Raw genomic sequence first — 24,816 nt, forward strand, 5'->3', positions numbered from 1 at the left:
CACCCATTCATCTTTTATACTGCTTTATCAAATTCAGGGTTCGGTCGGGGCTGGATATCGCCAGACTATGGCGGAAGTCAAGTTACATCCTGGACAAATTGGCTGTCCTACTGAGACTGAGACCGACTCATAATCCCACTTCCAGACAATTTAAAGTATAGACATTGAAGATATTTATGAACCATTGGAGGAAACCCACTCGCGCACAGGGAGAACATGCAAACCCCACTTGGAAAGGACCCTGAACCGAGCTTATTCTCACTGGAGAGGCATTGTGACATGGGGATTCCCTCACGATACCTCTCCAGATTATAATCTGATTCAGATTTGTTGAGCAAACATTCATCACGCCTGTTTTATACTGTAGTGCGCACGCCAGACATCGCAATAGAAAGCCTATCTTGATATAAGTATCTTGTTATTTACAGCTATCCACATTCTTTAAAAAAATACTTATTCATTTGCCACTCAAGTCTTTGCACAACTCGAGAAGACGTTACTGGTTCGTGAACCTCATGTTCCATAAATGAAGGAAAAAAAATGTTGCCTGTACTTTATTTTGCAAATTAACATTTTGTTCCAAGTGGATTATTACTGTGAACACAGATGTATTATTCAATAAACTATTCATTAACCCTTTATAGAGCTCTCATAACATATTTGCTATAAATGCATTAAACAATGCTTCTCATACATCTGATTTTTGCCACAAATGCATTAAGATGGATCCATTGTGGTTGACTTGTGTTAAATGAGGTGCAGAAGAGATCAATCCCAAGTCTCTAATTTCATGACTCATGTCCTGTTGTCTTCTGGATCATATTAAAGTGGAAGGTCTGACTCAGAGCAGCGACGACATTAATTCAGCCCTTGTATTACAGGGAGCGTCACATCGTGTCTGACACACCACAGAGTCTGCTCAGTGTTATGGTTACAGCACCAGCCCCATTGTGTGAACTTCGAAATAGATTTAATAAATCCACCGTAACCACACTTCACAATTCAAGGCTCAAGATCTAATGTTGAATTATGGCACATGAACAAAGTGTGTCACCATTTCAGCTCCGGGCCTTATTTAAATGCTAATGAGAGCAGACCTACCTGCAATGATGCAGCAGAGTCGTCCTCATTAGGCACGAGAGGTGAGCAATGAGAGGAGGTGGGGTGGGGTGTTAAGTGAGGAAGGTGAAGATGGGGCTGCGCCGGAGTGCACAATACAAGCAAGTGTGACCTCCTATGGGCATGGCAGATCAAAAAAGGCATGCTGAAGCATGGGCTTCACCACACGACCGACACACAGCAGCCTGGGTCAGGAAATGACCATAAAGCAGAATGAGTGCGAGTGAGGAGTGTTCCTGCTGCACCCCAGAAAGCCTCACTTATATCCATATAACGAGGCGCGGAGCACAGGGCTATATGAAAGAAGCAAACACACCACCAGCTAGGAAATACATTTTAAACACACAAGAAAGATTCAAGGTGACGAAAGGTCAAACAAACCACCCCAGCCTGTCGGGGGCACATTTATTTTTCCACAAGAAACACACAAACATGCAACAAGGTCATCACAATTCAATAAAGACCGATAGATTAAGAAGCCCTTTATAGTTAATCAATGTCTCTCTACATCTCATTTTCTCTTTGTGAACCTTTTCAAATAGCAATATGCAGACACTGCTTAAGAGAAATCACGCAAGTCATGATTTGAAAATGTCATTTAAATGGGCAGTGAAAATGCAAAACATTCAGATGTTTCACAAAAGTAAAGGGGGGGAAGCCAAACGCTATCACATCCCCGTCTGTGGAAACTGAAGCCAACGGAGAAAATAAAGGCTTCTATATTTTTTTTTCTTCTTCTTCTTCTCGCTAACTGGAGTAAAGTTGCAAAAACCACAGTGCTAAATCACCAGTAAAACCAGGGCGATGTTTCTAAAGAAGCCATGATGGGTTCATGTGCAGATAAGCTCACAGTTCAGTCAACATGCACCTCTAGGAGAACATTACTGTATCTTTAAAGGACATGAACCTCAGCTTTGTCGACTGGACGCCCATTTGGCGCACACACACACACACACACACACACACACAGACACACACACACACACTCGCACGTACTCACACAGACCAAACAGACACAAACGCACAGTATATCCACACAAGATCATTTAGAGAGAGAAGTATAGTTTGCAGTAGACACCACAGGAGAGTACAACTGTAAATAGAATACTTCATATGTAAGGACAAAGCGATACTTTCATCCCTTATCCCACCTCTGATCAAATATAACAGAATGGAATGAATATTAATAAGAGTAATACAGCAATGTAATGTAAGAGTTCATTAAAAAAAAGACATCAAAAATATATGTTTTCTAATACACGTGAACATGTTCTGATTACAACCTCTTTATAAACCTGGAGGTCGGAACGCCGTAAAGAAAAAAATCCACTGTTATTCAAACCGAATGAAATCAGCCTTCTTGCTACACATAAATCATGTAATAGATCTTAAAAATAGTAAATTGCATAAAAACCATCTCTTTCTCTTTTTCAGTGAGACAAATATCAAACCGTGTTTTCTTTTAAAATTCACCGTTCCCATTTAATTCTGTACACACCTGAAAAGTCTAAAGGGCCTGCATCGTTCGCGTTACAAGACCAACACATGGAAAAGCAAAAGTCAAAGAAGCCAACATTTGGATTTCTCTAGTTGATGAGTCAACGTGGAAAAATGTCCCTGATAGATTAGAACCACTCGCTCCCGCTGCCCCATTTTTACGTTTTTCTTTTCATTTCAATTTCTTATTTTTATATTTTTACAAAGGGCATCTAAAAGTCATGAAGGAGAAAACTCGAAATGGAACAAGTAAAAAAAAAAAAAAAAAAAATGCAGTTTTAAAACCTGGGACTACAAAGACTGACAATTACTTTTAGTAGTTTGTTTTAGCTCGTGTACATTCAAGAAAGTTGAACTTACTCAGCAGAGAGAGAGAAAGCACGCACACACACACACACACACACACACACACAAGAAGTAGCTATAAAAGTTTGCATCCAGTTTTACTCGACAGCTCCAGAATAACGTAATCATTAATTTGAAGGCCTCTACCTGTCAGCTGGTTAATATGATTCCAATCGTTTCGTGATTGACGCTTGACATACTGCTGAAAGTGATTGTATTCAAAAGGTTTAATATTGCATTGATACATATGTGACATCTGTTGCAGCTGCAAATCTGTTGGGATCCCAGCCTGTGGTGAAGCGTTATGGATGCAGGTTGATCACAGCTGCGGTAATTCATGAAGGGTCTCTGTGTTAATGCAACACTGCAATGGCCGACCGTCAGGCGGCACAAGTACACCTCGAGAAATTAGACTACAATCCCAACCGTACAAATGTTGTCAAAAGCACATAAATATTGAATAAGTTTCACTTGAAAAAACGTTTTTTCTACAGCTATAAAAACAAAATGAATCCATGTGTCCTTCAGTAATAAGAGGGTTCACATCTATATGCACTCAGCGTTATTTGGGAGTCCCTGTAGGATTTTCTCAACACATCGTCTGGACAAACTTTGTATCCTGTGTCCAATTGGAAGTGTGCGTTAATGTGAAAAATGTTTCTCAAATATCCCGGGTCAGAACAAACTTTACTGTTGTTCTTGCCACCTCCAGAAAGCAAAAATGTTATTTCTGTTATTGTGACTTGGTTTCAAATGACAAATCGGCAATATAGTTCAGATTTGTCACACATGAGCTGAAATATTGCTTCTAACTTTTTGGTAGCATTTTTAATCATTTTAGAAATCAACCAATGAAAGTCAACACATACTATTTCAAATATATTCATTGAGAAGTAATTAAAAAAAAAAATTATACTTGAATTAATTTTGTTTTATGAGTAGAAATAACTGAAAAAACCAATGATATTCAAATTTGTCGAGATGCTCCTGTATGATGCACGGACGTAACTATAAAAACGGAGTAATAACAGAAGTGCTGAGCAAGAAAATGCATTTCAATGTGTACAAATTTCTGATCCTGGCATTAAAGTTGCTTTAGTTGGCTAAAACAAACTCTTAAGAGTATTTGCAGCTGATATACGACCCAGGTTGTTTTCACCATGACACCAAACCGAAATAAATGGCAGAATGAATCCTTTTCCCCATTTTTCTGGACAAGTAGAAAAAGTGAAACGGCCCCTTCGTGGGGGAGAGGTCGGCCCTCTTCATGCTGCTAAAGCTCCCCCACCAATCATAGAGACACACTGACTGTATTTATTGGTGTCCCTCAGGGAATCAAATACATAGATTCTATATTAAGGTAACGACAGCAGCATACGCTAAGACTATTTGTAATATAAGACGTCCATAACAAGTCATACATGTTTCAGTCCCTGACATACTGACAAAAATCTTTGCCAGATTTGTATGTATTCATGTTAATATGTGCCTGTGTATAGATATGTGGGACAGTCTTTATATTTTTCTATATAGAAGAGTACAAAAATAAATTAAACTTACACCATCCACTCAAATTGAGCTTGAATTTAAAGGTATATCACATCTGCAAATGTATATTATAGACATATATACGTATATTTATATATTTTAAAGCATCGCAAGCCAGTTTATAAACATCAACATAAAAAAAAGACAGATTTAGTTGCAATTAAATGTTTTTTTTTTTTCTAAAAATAAATGACAGATTAAACAAAAATGTTGCCTCAAAGTGCTATGGAAGACTTATGATTCACCCCAAGATTTATCCCCCGGCCGGGTGCGCACACCTGAACCCTAACCCCCAACACCCCTGCTCATTAAAACCCATCAGACACACTTAAGGGGAATTACGCAGCACTGGGTTATCTTTAATCTTAGAGTAAAGAAACATCACAAGGCCTTCAAAAAAAGTCATTAGCTCCTGGGCACCAAGTCTCAATGGGAGAAGAGAGCACTGGAGGAAAGATTTCCTGGCCAACAACACACTAAACTAACAGGGTTCCTCGACTGAAGCGCTGTGCAGATGAAAAGGAGGAGGAGATTGGGGGCAAGGCAATACAGCAGGATTGACCCTAACGACTCTGACTGAGCTCATCCAGGGAATAACATGTTTCGATGCTGCCTAACAGCAAACAGGCTCGCCAGAGACTTGCGGATGACAGTCGAGCAGGAGCGCCGCCTCAGACGGATCTCCAAAGGGAAATCCGTGTTTGAAAGAGGAGCGTCCATTTGTGTGTGTTCGCCGTGTTTCTCCTCGAGGACCCGGAGCCGGCGCATTAGTGGCTCGGAGCACGCGACCGCCTCACCGTATGGTCAGCATGATGGATCATGGCTACGCCTGCTCGCCGAGCTCCAACGGGGAGAATAATAATGCGGGCTTTATATTCACAGAGGCCGGCGCCATCAGAGTGTCAACAAAACAAATGAGTTTAACCTTGGAGCACAAGCACAGATTCCACTTCACAACCTCAGCTTTTCAAAATTACAACGCCTCGTAACAACTCGTCAGGAAGCCCGCTCCGCTTGTTCCACATCTCCCTCCTCACAGACAGTCCACAAGGTTAACCAGACAACGTACATTTATTACCACACTGTTCCCCGGCTCCGTGGGATCTACGTCATGCAACACCGAACGCATTCCCTTCATATAGAAAAACTGAGCTGTCGCACCTGAAGGGGAAAATGGCAGAGATGCCCAGAGTACGCCGCAATGACATCATCAAAGCCAAAATCCCCTTCGTCAATGTAAAAGAAAATTCGGGCTGTAACTGTCGCTCAACAATTCATGATAAATGTAAAAGATTTATTGAGATTTCTTTCTAAGTGGGAAATTCTCTTAAAATGTCTCAACACAACATCGAGCGACGACCGCTCCACTGACACCCCCCCCCCCCCCCCCCCCCCAGCGCACGTTTGCTCAACATTGGTTTTGCGGCGTTAGTCAGGACCATGCATTGTGGAGTTTAGCATTTACAAATATACCCTCATATATATATATATATATACATATATGAGGCATATATAAATGTTTCAGGTTGAATCTCAGATGGGTTTGATGCCAAATCCTAAATCTCGTCACCTCCTAAACCCAGTGAGACACTTTGCCGTGGACACAACGTACTCGACACATGGATCAGGGGACGGCGGGGGGATTTTTGTTTTGCTTCCTCTGCTCTCATGCCGTCACTTCTGCTGGGTATATTTGTTTGTGGAGGGGGAAGTGGGGGGGGGGGGGGTAAAGAGTCGGCTGCTTGTCGGCCCGTGTCGCTGCTCCCTGATGGAGACGGCGGGGCGTGGTCGGCCGTGTTCCTCCTGTCCACCGGCTCAGAACAGCCGTCAGTCCTTCAGGTTGTCCTCGCCGACCCCCTGGGCCGACAGCTCCGTCAGGACGTTTTCCAGGTAGTTGGGGTCCGGGTAGCCGTGGCCGGTCAGATTGGAGCCGAACTCTGTCTTGTGGTGAATCTCGTTCCAGACCACCGTGTCCGACTCCCCCGTGGTGCTGGACGTGCCGATGGTGAAGATGAGGCGTCGGTCCCAGGCCATGATCAACAGCTTCAGGACCTGAAGGAACAGGCGAGGACGATGGGAGGTTTCCGCCTCACCGCAGCACGGGCTGGAGCAGTATTTTGCGGGACTCACCTTCCTGCCTTTCTCGTTGTCCGGGAGGTAGCAGTGTCGAGGGAAGCCTCTCGCACTGAACTTCTTTCCTGGGTTGGGATGCTCATTGGTCTAGTGGAAATGCCAAGGAAAAAAAAGACAAACATTACAAGTCCTCCTAATCCAATTACCACTTAACGGTGTGGAAAATGTCAACAGCACCCAAAGGACAAGCTTTATTGTTCACGTTGCTTATAACAGCAGCGTGTAAGTATTATTTCAGAGATATGTGGCAGTAAATATCCAGTTATCTTCACTGATATGTTCTCACGGCTCCAGTGGGCTCAAAAAAGCTTCGCTGGGTTTCAGAAACAGAGAATCCTGGAATCCTGTAAAATAACCTGAGTCTTAATGGTGGAGAAAGCTGTGGTATAAATATAAGTCTCATCATCATGCAGTCCTTTATTATTTCCAATTTTAAATAGTTTGCCTTCTAACTGCTTTGTTTTCTATTTTGCCACCAAATATGACTCTCGCGAATGGTATTTTAAATCTTGATTGGTTGCAGCTGTTAAAGGATGATCAGATTGTTTACAGGGGAACGAGAGAGAGATGATGATCGCTGGCTACGCTGTGCCGACGCTGACCTCCGTGTGCAGATGATCTGCAGTTCACTCTGGCCCAGGGGACACCAGGACTCCGCTGGAGGGAAAAGGTCGCCCTAATGAACCCGTTCACAGGATGAAATACACAGCCGCCCCCCCATCCCCCGTCCAAACCCACCATCTCAAACTGGCTGCAAATTATTCTGTACAGTTACAGAGACCAGATGTGACCTTTGTCGTATGACGTTTCATGTGAATCCATTTGGATACAAAATGGATTTCTTTTAGAACATCCTAATTCCAGTTCATTAGCAGAAACAAGAAAAACACTTTGCAGGGCTTTCTAATGATCAACTGAACGAAGGATTGATTACTGATACTATGCTTCTTTTTTTTTTTTCTTCTTTTAAAGCTTCATGTCATGGTGCACATTTTCTATCTCCTGTGCTAATTTAAAGTTGCTGTCTCTCAACTTCCCCGCCTTGTGTTTGATTGCTGTTCCCCGCCCTGGATTCAGTGTATATAGATTTTTGTTTTTTGACGACTACGTCTGACTCGGCAGCTCGCTCCACCGCCCCCTTTCGCCAATCCTTTACATAAAAAAAGAGCACTAATCTCATCAGTTATGGTTTTTGACCTTTTGAGTCCTCCTCTCAGCAAAACCCGGGAGACCCCAATTTGTATTTAGGACTTTTTAAGTATGATTATTTTATCTTACACGTGTAATGGTTTCATCTGGTTCTATTGCGTGGTGCTCTCAACATTAATACCTTATATTGTGTGCGCGGTTCAACAAGAAAATGACATTTGTGACTGTCAGCCACGTGAGCTCAACAAGACCATGCATGAGGCCGTAACATAATTCATGGAGACATGTACAACTTCAACTCGACCTACACAACCTACTATTTCAATTTTAAACACAAAATACTAGTTAAAATACTGCACAGATGAATATAGGGATGCTCACAGCAGGAAGGAACTTATGGATGTTCGACAATGTATTTATATAGTATATATATAGAAAAAGAACTGACAGACTTCAGCTTTCTGCAGTGAACAAAACATATTATGGCAGGAGCCTTCACAAGACGGGCTGATTCCTTCACCCAATCAGGTGACTATATAAGATCAATGCTTCTGCACGTTTAGAGTCAGCAATTAATGTCTTTGAATATTTTTGGGCCAGTAACACTTACACTTACATTCTGAATTGTTGTAACTTTGATTATATCCACAGAGCGATGCCTAAAAATGCTGTTTCCTCAATGCCCAGACACTGCGCCGCCCTGCAGGACTGACTGTCAGTCAGGGCAGTGGATTTCGTAGCGTGAGTCTTGTTTGTACCTGGATCCCAGCAGGAATGTCGTAGACTATTCGGATGGTTTTGGAGTCTGGGTAGCCGGGCAGGCAGTGGGGGATGACGTGGTACTCCATCTTCCCAGGAGGTTGGGTGCCTGTTTTCTCCCCGTAGATGGTTTTGCATGTCGGACACTGAAGGCTGCCATCCTGTTTGTTTGGAAGATAAATAAAGAAGGACTGCTTAATACTAATGAAACGGAACAATCCCACTCTGGTGTGTGTCACTATTAGTTTTAGACCTTAGTAACACTGGTAAATAGAGCAAAATTCACTCACCACTTGTAATTAAATCACATTAAAAGAAAAAAAAAAAGCAGCTTGTAAGATTAAGACATTTTGTTTATGTATATGAATGAGCTCACTCATTTCATTAAGTCTCCATTTCATATGGAGGTTTAGGGAGACGTGGGTTTATTATCGTGCATTATATTTCCCTAAAGATAAAACAGGTTATGTTTGAATTTGAGTATATTGTTTAACTTGTATTTATTTGTGTGGGAAAAATGCGAGGCAATAAATTATAGTACAATAAGCCACTGTTCAGATAAAATCAGAATACAGTTGTAATCCACCTTTTTTGACACAAAAGACTAATTCAAAGCTGGTAGCAACACGAATCACTACAACAATAAGTATTTATATATGTGTGAAGAGAGTCAAGTAGTTAAAAACAATGATTTATCATGGCTGGAAACCGAAACTGTCGATTTAACATGCAACATTGTTTCTTAAATATTCATCTTGATTTGTTTCGGTGATTCTTTTAAAGATTTGTTGCCAGGTTGGTGCACAGTCACAAGCATCTTTTGGGAGGTTTAGTGGTGCATGAAATACAGATAACAGCATAAAACACTTTGAAACGATAAGTGGTATGATTATGAAAATAAAAGATCACATACAGTGAGTTACACTATTAACAAAAGTGGAACAAAAGTGTACTGTGCAATTACAGCAATCCACAATATGTTAAAGAAACAAGCCGCGATTCTGTAGCTCTTGTTTCATTTTCAGAGTTTTGTGTGTGGGTTTTCAATTGGTTGTTGATACCACAACTTAGCTGTCCTGGTTTTGTTTCGCCACTCTTAAAAGTGTTGTTTTGGTGGCGGCGGATGGCATTTTTTAAATATCGAACTGCACAAAACAAGATAACCGCACTGCACCGAACCGCAGACATGTTAACAACTGGCTGAAGCAAAGAGGCGGAGGTTTATGTGAAGAGCTGATAGCACAAAAATTAAAGGGACACATTTGAAGGCCAGTGTTATCAACAAGGCGTTTTTCCCAAAATGAAGTGTTTCAGTTTCATAACAGCGTTTTGAAAATTTTACAAAGTGATTTTTACAAAGTGCGATGCTTGTTACGTGGCTGATCCGAGGAGACAAGATAAGATCCCCATCTGTGCACAGCAATATTGAGCTCTGATCACTCACCACAGTCAAGCTGTAAGACGTCGGAAGTTTGTATTTTAATCCGAGAGTGACATCATGACAACGTCTGGCTCTCAAGCTTTTACCCACCTTATTGCCATTGTTGTACATGGCCACCAGGCACAACAGATGGTACATGTGCCCACATTTGCCAAGTTTGCCCACCAGCTCTGGCTTGATGCCTTTGTGCTGCAGGACGCCTTCGTAGCCGGACGACATGACCAGCCTCTCCATACAGATGGTGCAGTCCTGGGATAGCCAAACAAAATACTTCAGATTCCATTCGATACGCACACCCGTGTATGATTGAGTGATCTCCACCCCAGAGTGCATCTCGACCTTTGTTTGTCCATTGTGTTTTTCTTTTACCTCGTCTGGAACCACTTTAATCTTCTCGGTGTATCTCCGAACCACGTCCTCTGGGTTCTTCCCTTTGTCATAAAATACAAGAGACACCAGTGACCGTCAAAGAGGAGAAGAATCTGTATTTTACAGAAACTACAAATAAAGATGAGCTCCACTTCGGCATGGTGTCATTTACCGGACAACAATAAGAAACCCCCTGTCAGATTACGCGGCGTGAGTGTGCATGTTTATGAAGTGCACACGATTGCGATGTTTAAGAGGAGGTCACCTTCAAACTGGCACATACCAAACAGCCTTCCCCACAGTCTCCGATAATCCCCGTGTGCAACCGGGCTAGCATGGCTGAGAGCACACCCACAGCTTACACCCCTAATACGCTTACAGGCAACCTCTTTTCCCCCTGAAGCCTTTGTTTGCTCATTTGAGGGACAGCCAGTGAGCAGAGGAAGAGAGAGCAGTGGAAAGACACAGTGTGTGCAAAAACAATCAGAAAACGACTGAAGGTACGGTGGGTTGTGAAGAGAGGGGAGAAAAAAAAAGCAGGAAAAAGACGCACGAGATTCAATTATGTATTTCAGACGACCGCTATTTGACGGCTTCATTAGCTGGATCAAAAGCCTCGCCGAGCGTTTTCTGTGCTCAGAGCAAAGAGGGATAAAGCTAAATCTCTCTAAACAAGAAGAAAACAATCATCTGCAGCGATTTCAAAGCCCTCGAGTGAGTCAGAGTTCATGCATTGTGATCCCTCAATCCACTACATTTTCTCATAGAACTTATTTTGGGATGATCTACATTCCGTATAATGTTGATCGTTTAGTCGGACGTAATTGGAATTGACTACCATCTGCATCAAGTGTCAGTTTCCCCAATAATTAGTAGATAATGACTTTTTCCTCGGTAGGAATCTTCTTGTCAGTCCCGTCCGAGAAAATCATGGGAAAGAATGTGACCTGAAAAACAAATTGTCGCAACGCTGTTTGCACACAACAGGGTTTATGTGTACAGTAAAGAAGGGAACTGAAAGGGCTGAATGAAAGGACGAGTGTGGCGCAGCGATGGAGGCTCAAACAGCCTCACTGATCAATTAGGACAAAGGCTCCCGTGGGAGGGCAGCAGTTTCCACAGCTCGCATCGACCGGCACTTATTCAAGCCAAGAACCGTCCAGCGGAACACCGGAGCCTCTCTCAAACCGGCTCAATGCAACAGACCTTGTTAATTACTTTCTTTAAAAGCACCTCGGTCAATCTGCAAATAGTGCTACATCTATGAAACGGTTCATCGCAGTTTCAATATATTAACCCATAAATCTGAGACATTGTTATATATTTGCGTAGACCCGAGGATTGTGTGCGGCCCGGGGGATGTATGACGCCCTCTGAGCAGGAGCGGTCAGTGAGGAATTATCAAACAAGTGGAAATGAGTTCACCTGATGTGTGTAATGTAACCGCTTCGCTTGTGTGCATGACTTTAACCATCTTTGGAATGATTTGAATCTTTTAAAGTCACATCTCGGCCCTCCAAAGCAGTGCGAATCAGGCGGGCTCAGCAATATCACAAATTTGTCATCACAATAAACGTGTCGCGAAAACCAACTGAATGGCAATAAATAAGGTTTTCATGCACTATGCGTTTATGATCTACATGCCAACACATTTGGCCAATCAGATGGAGCGTCACTGTGCTGGAGCCCACCGGGGAAATGAGATTGTTCACAAAGATAAGTGAGGTGTGAATTAGTGGCAAGAGAAAAAAAAAAACAGTGTTATTCAGAAAAACATGTCAAAGTATTGTGTACATAAGTCTTTGTATTTATCGCAAATCATATAATTATCACAATACTCAGCAACATTATGGACCAATTGCTAATTATTAATATGCCCTCCTCTGTGAAACTAATTAAATGTGTAATAAATTATAGTTTTCTTTTAATCGAAAAGGATGTTACATAAAATGATCTGTATGCTCACACTTAAAAGCATTTTCTTCTGTTTAAATAGAAGGCATTTAAAGAACAATCATGAATCGTTCCAACAGTTCGTTTGGTGGTTTTGTTTTCAGGCTGAACAACAGACTCACAAACAGCTGATATGGAAACATCTTGCAAAACTTGGCAGGACAAAGAAAATCTGCTGACTGTCAGCAGTTGGTATGTTCCTGTCCTCCAAACATTTCCTTCTTCTTCTTCTTCTTCTTCTTCTTCTCTAAAGGCATGACAAAAAAAAAGTGAGGGAATTTCTGAGTGTCACTTCTTTTTTTGTTCACCTCACCTCTCCTCAGGTGCTTTTTCTTAGTTTTGCGGCGCATGCCGTTGATCCCCGGCACGGGCTTCATGTCGCTCTTGTTGATGGGTGGCGGGTGAAGGATAGGCTTCGGGGCCCGAGTCAGACAAACTGGCAAACCTGCAGCGCACATCAGGATACCCGTCATACCTGATGCATATATGAAACACACACAGACACACACAGAGGAGTGGAAAAAGAAAGAAAGAAACAAACAAACATACCCATTTTAAAAATAAGAATTGCACATAAACAAGCTTAGAAATGTCATTTTTGATTGGAAGAATTGACAGTTTTTGCGCAGTTACATAAATGCGCCACAGGAGGTGTTGTCAGACCTGCTAGTGCTGGGTGCACTGGTCCAGAGCCAGTCAGGTTCTTAACCGGGAGGGCAGGAACACTACAGAGAAAACAGAAAAAATAATGTTAAACCATTAACCGTTCAACCATAAGAAATTATTTTATTGTTGATGAGAAATCACTTTCTTTAAAGCATCTGGTTCAAAGTGTAACTTGAGGTTTCAGAGTATTTGTTTGCTTTAGAAAGTCCAATTCCGCGTGTTTCAAGTCTTGTTTGAATAATCGCTGTCTACTTTTAAAGTATGACAGTCAGTTCTAAATATGAAGTCTGTGGGTGTTTTAACGACATTAGGTGAGGTTTGAAAAGTCCAGGTCAAGAGTCTGTGAATACTTTACAAGGTCTTGTCTTGTTTAAAGAGTCTGGATTCAATATATCTGGAGCTGGTTTCAGCTCTGCTTTAATTTTTTTTCTTTTCTTTCAGAGGATGTTAAAGCGTAAAAGAAATGAAGCCTCTAACATCTACAGAAAAAAAGCCTGCTCAGATCAGACACTACACAGAGGAAAGTCCTTCTTGCTGTGTTCGCTTTCAAATCTATATTTTTAATATTCTCTCACCGCCCCGGGACCTCTAAAATGGGCAGTAAATTGTCCCAACAGCGCACCGCCACTTATTTCCCCACAGCTGAAAAACCCTGAGAGCAGCAGACAGCATTGCTCTGCGTGCCATGAGAAAACGCTTAAGCTAAAATGTCACATGTGCTTCGCCACAGAGCCAGAGACAAGTGCGATGGGATGAGACAGCCTGACTCATGTACAAAGCACTGCAGCAGAGCCTGATTCAGCGTGGCATTTGGAGAGGTTCGGAGTTCGTGGCCAACGCAGTCGACAAAGACAATTGACTTACGCACTCCTCCAGATCTGTGGAGCAGAGCGGACAGAAGTCCTCGGAGCATTCATGTGAATGAGTCGTCCTTCGGAAGCCCGGATTCAAACAGAATCCCACAGAAAGGCACAACACTCGGACGAAGTCTCCTTTCCTGGCGTACAAAGTGAGAATCTCACCACACAGCTCAGGTCAAAGCTCAACCATCACCAGATCCTGTTTGTATTTAAAACACACTGGACAACACGTCACTGAATCTCGTCTTCGGCACACAAATACCTATTTATGCCTTGTCATTTCCAGTTAAAATAAATAGGTGTCTGGGTTAAAGTCACAAAGTGTGAAATTCCTCGGAAACTGCTTTGAAATTTGTGGCTTCTCGCTAATTTACATACGGCTGGATGTCGTTGGACAGTTAAATTCAAAATGTTAGCAATTAGTTAGAGTTTGAGCATTATAGGAGCTGTTACAGTAAAATAAAGGGAATATTTGTAATGTTGAAATGAATATGTACTCAACATTTTCCCATTCAGCCCCAAAACTCAGTTTTAAAACAACTGACATTAACATGTATTTGTGGTTTGCAGCTTTATGTGATGAAGTAATAAGTTGAGACAGGTTTAAAGTTCAAAAAAATATCAGACTTATTTTGCACATTATGAAATTACTAAAGCAGGATGTTTTAATATTTATAACTTGGAGTGATAATATGTCACTTTTCAGTGGACTGATAAAACTAATACAAAGCAAGAACTTTTAGTCTTTGTTTGCAAAATGTGACTTTTGTAATTGAGGTTACGGGCTTTTATTCTTTCGTTCTTTGTTGCTGTTTGTGTTGTTATATTGACCCTTCAAGGCCACTGAACTGCCCAATAACACAGAGCTGCCACCTGTCAATATCTATCACTCTGTATAAATGACTGGTATTAAAAAAACCAAATGCTGTTTATTTCACTCATTGCTCTTTTCACATGTACAGCAAGCAAGCATGATGAAAAGTTACCGCGGCAGAAACCATCTAATTTAACAAACTGAGCAAAATGAAAAACAGTAATATTGACAGAGTGATCCTGAGCCCATTGGAAGAGCAGCACACTGCTGTGCATGTACTTCTTGAATCTTGCGGCTCTAACGCGAAGCAGTCGAAGTCTTTGGCCCAGCGGCTCCACGGCGCTGCGCAAATCCGCATCAAGCGACTGCTTTGATATTAGAGAGCTCTGTTGGTGTGCCAGGGGAAGTCTTTCAGAAAGCTGAGTGCAATAACAAAGAAAAAAAAACAAAGCAAAGACAAGACAAGAGGACTGATTGCAGCCGATGTGTCACATCTCACATCTCTGGAAGGTGTTTTAACACTGGGTCAGACACAGAAATCTGCTCAACCCTGATGCGAGTCAAAATGAATGCATGGGGATGTGCAGGTGGAGAGGGGTGAACTTGATTTATATTTTTTTTATAATGCAGCGACTACATGCAGGTTTTCACATGGGTGAACTCACCTCCTGCATTTATGGCTTATAACAGAAACTGCCCATGGGGCATCTGTGTGCTTCACAGCATATCGCTGCCCTTCACTCAATAAAAGATGTTGGCTGTCTATTGTTATGCCTGGAGAGTAAACACTGTATTGGGCCATTAATTAAAAAAAAAAAAAAAAAAAAAATCGGAAAAAAATATAAAAGTAATCAACTAAAGCGGAATCTAACTCTCAAAAACAAAAGAACAAAAGGTGCCGCCCAGGGGGGGGGGGGTTCTCCTGCAATTAAACATGCATTCAGGCTTTAATCAAATCAGAACACACCACCAACAAGCCCCCCTTTATGAGGGCATGTATAATTTAGGGTGCTCACAAAGAGCATCGTCATCAAAAAACATCTATTTTCATAAGCGGAGGAAATGGGACAACACATCACAAGAGCCCTTAACATCACTTCATTGTGCACATTTTACACAACTACAAGCAGTCTGTCAAGGAGCCGTAGCGTGACATTAATTAGGAATGTTTCTCATCTTTACAGCGTTTTTTTTTTTTTAATGAACGATCTCACAGCAAGCCGGAGAATCTTCATCCATCCTTCTTCCACGCCACTTTCCAGGGTTGTATGAAACCAGAGCATGCCCCAGGAGAACATGCAAACCTCACACAGAAAGACCCCTGAGGCCTGGAAACTGTCAAATGATGCACTTTATAAGATCATATGATTCTTCTCGTGTCTTTCATTTTACATTTTTTTTTTCATCCATATGATGAGAGCCTTGGCCAAGGCAATGTCTGTCACCCGTACAAAATTGTAGGAGCTCCAATCAGGAACTTCTTCCATACCTACTGAACACACTATTATTACTCTGTTCACTGGACAAACTAAACTAAATACTGTCTTTATATCTTTGCCTTTGCTGTAACTGTGGAGCTGCAGTGATTACTGACCTTTCCCTGATGAGGGATTAATTCAGCTTGGTCTTATCTTGAAAAAGTAAACAAACGCTGTATCCGTTGTGTTTATGGTTTATTCATACAAAGGTCTGTCCTTGTTGTGTCTTGCCGAGGACACACTTACAATCCTCAACACTGCACGGTCATGGGGGTGCAGTGGAACGCACTCTCGCCTCACAGTAACTATATCCCCATCCAGACTCCAGGGGCTTCCAGGAGTTTGCATCTTCTCTACAGTCCAAAATCATACGCTTGAAGCCAATTGGTGAATTGCCTGTATAAATTATTTGGCAGTTGCCAATAGTTAAGATCTTCTTCTTAGACATGAAAAATGATTTGGCTTGTTTTAAAAGTAATTTTTTTCTTGTTTCAAGACTCTTTTCTATACGGACAGATACTTTCTGTAGTTTTAGATCATTTTCTTCTGTTTATACCTTGTATTTTGGCTACCCTCGTACGTGTTGTCAGTGACGGTATTGACCTTATTCCGCACCGCCCACTTTTACTTCTGTCCCACACTTCCGTTTGAAATGAACTTCCGGTTACAGCGAAATCGAATTCATTTCAACGGAGAACTACTGGGAAGACTTTATATTAGCTTTATATTGGAAACAATTCAACAGACTGGTATCGCAAATCAAGTAGCGTGGAGCTAAACCGGAAGTGTGATTACATGCATGGCGCCGCCTACGCAAACTTCCGGAATAAGGTCAATAAGTGTGCATGCTTTATGGAGAAAAAAAAAACAACAACAAAAAAACCCGTTCCTATGTATACACCGCTCACCAGCGATCGCTACTTACTGCATTTCCATAAATAAACCCCCCCCCCCCGAAAGAAACAAAAACAAATCAATGACGCTGAACAACAGCCTGTTTGCTCGTGCAAGCAACTATACCTCATCATCAGTGAACAGACGCTGACCTTTGACCTCGTCTCCACGGCGACACTGCTGTTGTCGCACCTCCGTTTTGATGAGGTGAACTCAGTCAACCTCACTGAACTTTGTCACCTCCGCGCTTCTCTCGCACTGCCAGCTCTCATTCTTCTCTTCCTCCTGACCTGTGATCGCTCCTTTACTTCCTTCCCTTCTGTGTCGGCAAAAGAGAAGAAACAGCTGAGCCACGCAACAACCCATCCTCTCCTTACAAGGCGGCAGCGTGAGCTCCAACCCCACCGCCGGAGGCAAACGCTCCTCGTATCCAATGCTGTAATTTTGACTTAAAATCAATAAAACAGCTTAACGTAATTGTTTAACATCAAATTAATCGAGGCCCCCTTGGAAGTCAGGTCATAGGGGGTCACTGTCCCTCTTCCGTTTCCTGTTCAACCCCCCCCCCACTCCAGGTTTCCTGAGGGGACCTCCAAGCAGCCTTAAGGACATGATAAGATAAGACGTGATTCTCCACATTAAGCCAAGTTGGAAAAGTGCTGACAGAGGAGCAGTATCTCTTCATCTGTTTATTATGCACTATAAAGACATAGCGAGGGGCGGACGATGAAGAGAACTGCACGAGTGCTTAATTGCATATTGATGTCAGCAGCAGGAGCCCCCCCCCCCCCCCGGTAGATGAGCTGGGAGCGCATGTCACGCCGCACCTGAAATTCCCCCGAACATAACCAGTAACGGCACCGACAATCTCCCCCAAACGGTCCCCGTTCGTAATGCATGCGCTCTCAAGGTTTATTCATTTATTTCGGTTTTAATTGTTATTGTGAGGGGAGCTCCAGAGCACCGCGGTGAAGCGGCCCACTGAGGGATAATGATCTCTGCACTCGACACACTAACAGCCCTCCAGTCAAAACTCAGACCGGTGTTCCTCACACAAAGAGCTCGTAAACACAGCGCGCAGGCAGGCAGACACTATTCACAAGCTTTTTGCTTTAACTGAATGCGTTTTTGGATTTTTACCTCGCCCCCCCACTAATAAGCATCAAGGAATACCACGCAGTCGTTTGACCGAAGGCGTGCAGTTGAACAATTTTTGATCACTGATCCAAATGCACAGAGAAAAGGTCAGAGGGGTTGGTTTGATTGAAGTTGGACATCAAAAAAAAAAAAAAAGTCTTTCGATCTACTAAAGTTCCACCACAAAGCAAGTTTTTAACTTTTACACTGGCAGCTGAATCTCCAGCGTTTCTCCATTTCATCACATGATTAGGCAAAATCTTATCTGGAGTTCATGCTTCAATTTTGATTTCAGGATGAAATATTGATAAATGATGGCATAAACTTGTATTATTTTCATTATGTGATGTCTTGCTTTTAAATAAACAAAGTAAAGCTTCACTTAAGTGCCGTTAAGGATTATATCAACAATATTAAAGAACATTTTTAAGATTTTATCAAGGTATTTGTCAACTCACGTGTAGAGGCAAGTGTTTTGAACGCTAATAAAGCTTTAATCATCATAAATACATCCATGCAGGAGACATTATCAGCACACTTAATATTATCAGCATATCTGCCTCCTAGTATTCAACAAAACTATTACATCCGCTAAAAAAACAGATGTGAAACTCAACACTGTGATCTCATCTTATTGTAAAAATAGTTTGTTTGGGGGAGTGTTTGACATCAAAAGATGTTGATTTATAATTGAAATACTAGTACTAAATACAAAAGCTTACCTGTAACACACCAGTTTAAAGCTTTAATTTGAAAGTGATGGTCAATTTCCATTTATTTTCTGCAACTTATTGTTTATTTATAACTTTTAATTAAGGCATTTAGTTAATGTTGCTGAGGTGAAGTCAGTGGTTTGTGCCTTTATGTATTATAGGATATGTAGTCAATATGTTGTGTTCATTGTGTATCAGACATCAGCCATGATTCAGTCCCTGATTGCAGCTCTGCCTCCCGCGCATGAAACAGTGTGAATCAGATCTGAGCTCAATATTAAAAAATGTAAAAATAATCAAAAGCAGCCTACATCTGTCGCTACTACACCGTGCAGGTGGTGATATGTGGGCTGCACAGTAATAAAATGAACTGATGTATTGACACAAGCCAGCAGATGGTGCCACTTCTAATATTTGTGCATGTGAGACAGACTCATACAACACTCCAGCCCCCAAATACACCCCCCCCCCCCCCCCCCCCCATCCCCCACCGCCTGTGAGCGCCAGTTCTTTTAGGCGATAAAAAGATCAATATGTGAACTGCATCATTCATCTTCAATGACACACCAGTCATAAAAAAAAGCATATATGGTATCTCATGTAAGGATAAAATCAATCACAGTTTCAAGTTATAGGCCCGTATGGAAACACAGCATGGTGGCTTCATAGGGTTATTTATATAAGCGGAACAGTAAAATAAACTGATGTAAACAAGTCTGGATGTGCTAAATACCTTTGTTGTACCCAACAACACTTACATTAGGGCGTGGGCGCGTAAAAAACAGATCTGATTTTTTTTTTTTTTTTTTTACATTCTGTGTGGGCTCCTCTGTTATCTGTCGGTAGCGCGCTCGTGGGAATGTGCGAGGGAGTTCACATTTCAGTTGGTGTGTGCGTCTGCGAGCTCTCATGTCCTGCTGCTTGTACGTTAACCACACTCATCCTGTTCCGCCGAGCCACTCGCCTGGGAACCCGCGTACCCCGCCTTCACCCCGCGTCTCTTCCTCTCTCATGCTCTCGCTCCGTCTGCCTCTGCAGAACGTCTCTGTGTGCCGCGAGGTGAAAAAGTCACAAGGCTTCCACAACTCCTGCACACCTGAGATTTCACCGTTCACTCGCATGCAGAGGAAACGACTCCGAGCGGGTACAGGTACGCCGGTTTCCTCCATCACGCACGCCTTTGCTCAGTATACTGGATGATACATAATTTTCCAGCCATTTGCAGTATAAAATATATTCGGAGCCTGCCACGGTGAATAAAAACTTCCTGTGCGACACTGAAATAGGCCACAGAAAGTGAAAGAGTTCTCGGCCCGGTGAAGGATGGTATTATTCAAACGTGCAGTAAGTGTGTCTCTCCCCATGAGCGGTGAGAACAAAATGGAATCAAATTAGATCAGGAGAGGGTTTATTTTAGCAGAAGAAAGCAGGATGAGGGACTGAAGTATCGGTTACAACGCTAACACACTTCTCTTCCCGAGTTCCTTTCTCTGGATCGCTCTGAGGTCAGAGCGCTCTGCTGAAGCTCCCATTTTTCCTTGATCCATTATTCATTCTTCCCCAGTGGAGCTCTGCCTCCATGGCAAATAGGTTTCCACAGCTAAACCAGAGCCCGCTTCACATGTCTGACTGTGCGTACACGCTCGCGCGCACCAGCGAAACCAAGACGCCGCTAAACACGCGCAGATTCCGACGTGTCGCGTCGAATGTCAAAAACTGCCTCGTGTCCCGCGACACAACAATCACAGCAGAGTGTGATACCGGCAAATGAGTTCAAGGCTGAAGCAACAGAATGATCCAGAAGAGCTGCAGCATTTCACGCCTATTGGGGCCAACATAAGCTCATTATTGAGCAGCACCCAAGGCAGACGCACAGAAAACTGGGAGAAGAGGGTGACTCCTCATTGGAGTGGAGTGAGGGAGAATCAGCTGAGCTTTTCCTGCAGATCTATTGATCAGCACGTTAACGAGGGCCGTCATAAATCAGCAGAGCGGGAAGTCGAGTAAGAGAAAATGAGTACGGCACGCCAGACACACACGGGCTAAAGCTTCTTGAAGCAGACATGGAGATTGGCTCTTGGCTTTCTATATCCGTCCAAGGCCTCGGCGGAACTGTAAATTCAACTGAATCGGAGCATTATGCCCACGCCGTCGCAAGTGAAAGGCGAGTGCAGACTCCGGGGGAACCCAGAGGAGGAATCTGCGGGTAAAGCGTGATATCGTGTTTTCAAACATTATTACCCTGGTGGGATGGCTCCTCTGGCAGTCCCCACAGAAATGCGCTGGGTGCCGGGCCGGTTCAGGTTGTTCTGTCCGTTGATGGTGAGCGCGTGGTGGCCGTGAGCGGATGAGAGCGATGGCATCACGGGGGAACAGGGGAAGTTGGCAGAGGACAGTGGCAACTGCACCTGTTCGGCTTTGGCTTGCCCGCCTCCCACACTTATGTTATTGTTGTTGGAGCTGGAGGAGCCGGATGTTGGAGACCAGAGGGACGTGCCCGCGAAGGTATTGCTCTGCCTCACCACCGCGAGGGTTCCCGCGGCGCCCGCGTTGCCCGCCGTCCCCCCGTAGAGCTTACGCCGCTGAGAGGCCAAAATAGCGTTGGACGCGGCTCTCGTGCTGTTGACCAGGATGCACTGCTGACACGAGCAGGGCTGGCCCGAGCTGGCGCCCACGGGCCAGGACTGGGACTTGGGGATGGAGCCCATGATGAGCGGGTAGGCCAGGTCCATGCGTCTCCGCAGCCGCCGCTTGCGCTGGCTCTGCCTGTTGGTCTGAGACATGCTGTTGAAGTCGATGAGGTAGCAGAAGCCCAGAGAGGTCAGGTCCAGCCAGGGGTGCTGCTTCTCGTAGGCATTCTGGATGGTGACACAGATCTCCATGTCGTACGGCGTCCACGAGCCGTTGTCGTTCTCCCACTCCCACACCACTCCTTTTCCCGGGGCGGACGACGGCTCGTAGAAGTTCCTCTGCACCGGCCTCATGGTGCCTGGAAGTAAAGAAGAGGGAGGAGAACGTTATTGGAAACTCATGTGCTTTTACTGTGGTTTTAATTTGCTCACGTGTGGCAGTTTGAACACCAAATAATCGCACTAACACACCTTAAGGTTTGCCTTGGCCCACCTCCAAACCAAAAAACTTTGATGCAAGTCACTTTAAGTACTACAGCAAGGACCCAATAAATCTCAGCCAACCGAACACAGGGTGTAGGAACTGTTGGACCCGTCATCTCCTAATAGATCTTCACTGTTGAATGTAAAGTAAACCAAATTAGATGCAATATTGTTTTGGAGGCACTTGTCCAGTCTCCAGGGTGTTTCTCCAAAAGCCTCTCCAACAGCATCATTCATTATGTTTTTTTTTCAATTTTATTAATAATGCAGTGAAACAGCATGTTTAGTTTGACTTCTCCTCCTTCCTTTATGCCAGAATAATTCTTCCACACATTTATTCTACAGGCCAGAAAGTCTCAAATCAAAGGAAATAAGCGCCAGATGATATCATCCGATTGTATATAATGGTGTCTGGCTCTGGAGAAAAATGTCTAAAGGGTACATAAATCTCTCTGATGATGTTATCAGGGAAACTTATCTTGCATGAGTCAGACCTCTCAGGAGTGGCACTGCTCATGATAAGGAGATGGATGGAGGGATGGATGGAGGGATGGATGGATGGATATTTTATAGTTAAGAACAGTAAATAATCCTTCACATCTTGTGGATGATGTAGCTTTCATGTCTTTTTTAGCTTCAAGCTCATCAAATTAACTAACAAGTGTTGATACAGCAGTTCAACCAACTGATGAAAACGAGGTCCAGAATGTCGCCGTCTGCCCGAGGCACAAACGAGCAGGGAAGCACATTTAAGTGAAAGACTTCACAAATAGAAGTGTGTATTAAACTGCGTGCAGGGCCTCTCAGGAACGCAGACATCATACTTTCAATGTGGCTTCAGTCTGCATTCAGATCTACAGTATATGTCAACAGGAAGGAGGAGGAGGACGAGGACATTGAGCCAGTGGCTTTGTATTTCTGTTGCCGTGCCGATGGCCACTCAGCTCCCACCTCCATTATAACACAATTACAGTCGTCACATGGGAAATCAGGGCACCTTAGCCTATCCATCTCCGTGCTGCACGTCAGCAAGGGTAACCAGGCACTCCGGCAGAGAGCGTCAACCCCCCCCCCTCTTTCCCCACCTAATTTAACGGGTAAATGCACACTCCCATGCCAGAGAGGACCAGGGTGATAATGGAGGAATGGGAGTGTGTGCACGGGATGAATGGGTGTGGGAATGAGGTGGGGGGGGGGGGGGGGGGGGGGGTGGTGGTAGGGGTTAACCCCTCATCCCCTCATCTGGCAGCGTGGTGCGAGCTCTGGAGAATAAAATGCATCAGCAGAATCAGCAAGTCTGACCTTGAGTCGCTGCTGCAGACTGCTGCTCTAAAGGACTCAGCTTGATGGCTAATTTCATTTGGAGCTGCTGAGAAGTGCACGCGCACGCACACGCACACACACACACACACGCACACACACACACAGATGACTGCTCAGTGAGCCAGCTGCCTGTGTCTCTCACGTCTTCAGTCAGTCAGCCGTGCACAACTTTCTCAGCCAGTTGCATTCGTGCCGGCTCACAACTCGCTGGCTCGCTGTCTCACATTCCCAGAGAAGATAATGAAGACAAAACTTCAAGGTTCCAGAGTAAAACGCAGATTCCCTCAAAGTCACGGGCGTTTCTCGGTAATGTCAGCTGCAGCAGTGGGACGCTCCATCGCCACGGCGAGCCACGCGTTCGAACTCTCCAGCGGGACGCATCCTGCTCAACGCTGGGAGCACGGCGGCGTGTTTCTGTCCACGATCAATAGCGGAGCATCTCCACGGTGCTGCTCTGCGCTACGATTAACACAACATCCAAGCTTTATAAATATTTGAACATCTCGGGGTGGATGAAGACAGAACGACGGACCCTCGTTCAGACAGACGGTTGAGCACGGGTAATCGCTCACGAGAGTTGCGACAAAGCCGGATGAATGAGATGTGTTTAACTGGAAGATTTTCTATAAACACTTCACAGGGCTCAGTGGGACGGACTGCTTGGCAGTCAGACTTCTTGAGCGGAGCTAAAATGAAGCGAGGACCAAACGTTGCCCAGCCTTCACAGCCGGCGCCACAGTTTGAGAGTCTAATGTACGACGGTTGCTTTCCAGACATGGGGCCCAATTCTCATTTTGCCCACAAAATACCCAGATGGTCCTCTGACAAAGCTTACATACTGCTGTCCCCAGGGTGCAGCTGAGACCGTCCTCAAACATTTGTCCTGCCGCTTAGACTAAAAACAACACATCTGTTGAGCAGCGAAAACGGTGGTTGTGGTTTGATTTGTTTGAAGCTGTTTTCTTTTGCGGTAAGTGAACTGTGTCTGAGCTGGAAAGTCAAAAAGTACAACAGGTGCACCTAAAAAAAAAAAAAAAAGCCATTGTAAATTTAATTGTTTATTCAGTTATATCTTCAGCAATCAGTAGAAGGAAAAATTTAAATGATTATAGTGTATTTTTGATTTTCCTGATTTACAAGCGGAGATTTTAAAGATTCAAACAAGTTTTCAAATAAATGTAAAATATATGGAAGATTCACTGTAGAATAAACCTTTCCATCGTATCATGTTATTTAGAGAAGACCAATACACTTTCTTATAGTACTTCAGTATAGTTTTTTTTTCTTTTATCTGAAAATTCACCACAAACTTGTACTTTTCACTCTTGAAGTCAGTGAGATTTGCTTCGCTTTTGCCTACCCAACAATAAAACTGACTTGTTAATCAATAAAGGATAAATTCTCTTTGTATCCATGAGCACGTTTCATGCACAACAAGCACAGAAAAACATACGTAGAGCGCTTTCAGAAAGCAGTCAGATACTTTTCACTCCACTATTTGGTCA

General features: G+C 43.4%; 1 protein-coding gene across 1 annotated transcript in view; it reads right to left on the minus strand.

The window, feature by feature from the left end:
- Positions 1-6,336: 6,336 nt before the first annotated feature.
- The window catches only part of dtx1 (deltex 1, E3 ubiquitin ligase), a gene marked incomplete at both ends in the record, with an annotated part of 44,390 nt that continues 25,910 nt past the window's right edge, over positions 6,337-24,816 (minus strand). Inside the window, 8 exons of the mRNA XM_080500058.1 lie at positions 6,337-6,561; positions 6,640-6,729; positions 8,550-8,711; positions 10,082-10,240; positions 10,361-10,417; positions 12,622-12,788; positions 12,977-13,038; positions 21,117-21,864. Of these exons, the coding sequence (XP_080356184.1) occupies positions 6,337-6,561; positions 6,640-6,729; positions 8,550-8,711; positions 10,082-10,240; positions 10,361-10,417; positions 12,622-12,788; positions 12,977-13,038; positions 21,117-21,864 (1,670 nt within the window). The remainder of the gene's footprint in view (positions 6,562-6,639; positions 6,730-8,549; positions 8,712-10,081; positions 10,241-10,360; positions 10,418-12,621; positions 12,789-12,976; positions 13,039-21,116; positions 21,865-24,816) is intronic.

This window comes from Blennius ocellaris, assembly GCF_963422515.1.
Source record: "Blennius ocellaris genome assembly, chromosome: 7".
NCBI lineage: Eukaryota > Metazoa > Chordata > Actinopteri > Blenniiformes > Blenniidae > Blennius > Blennius ocellaris.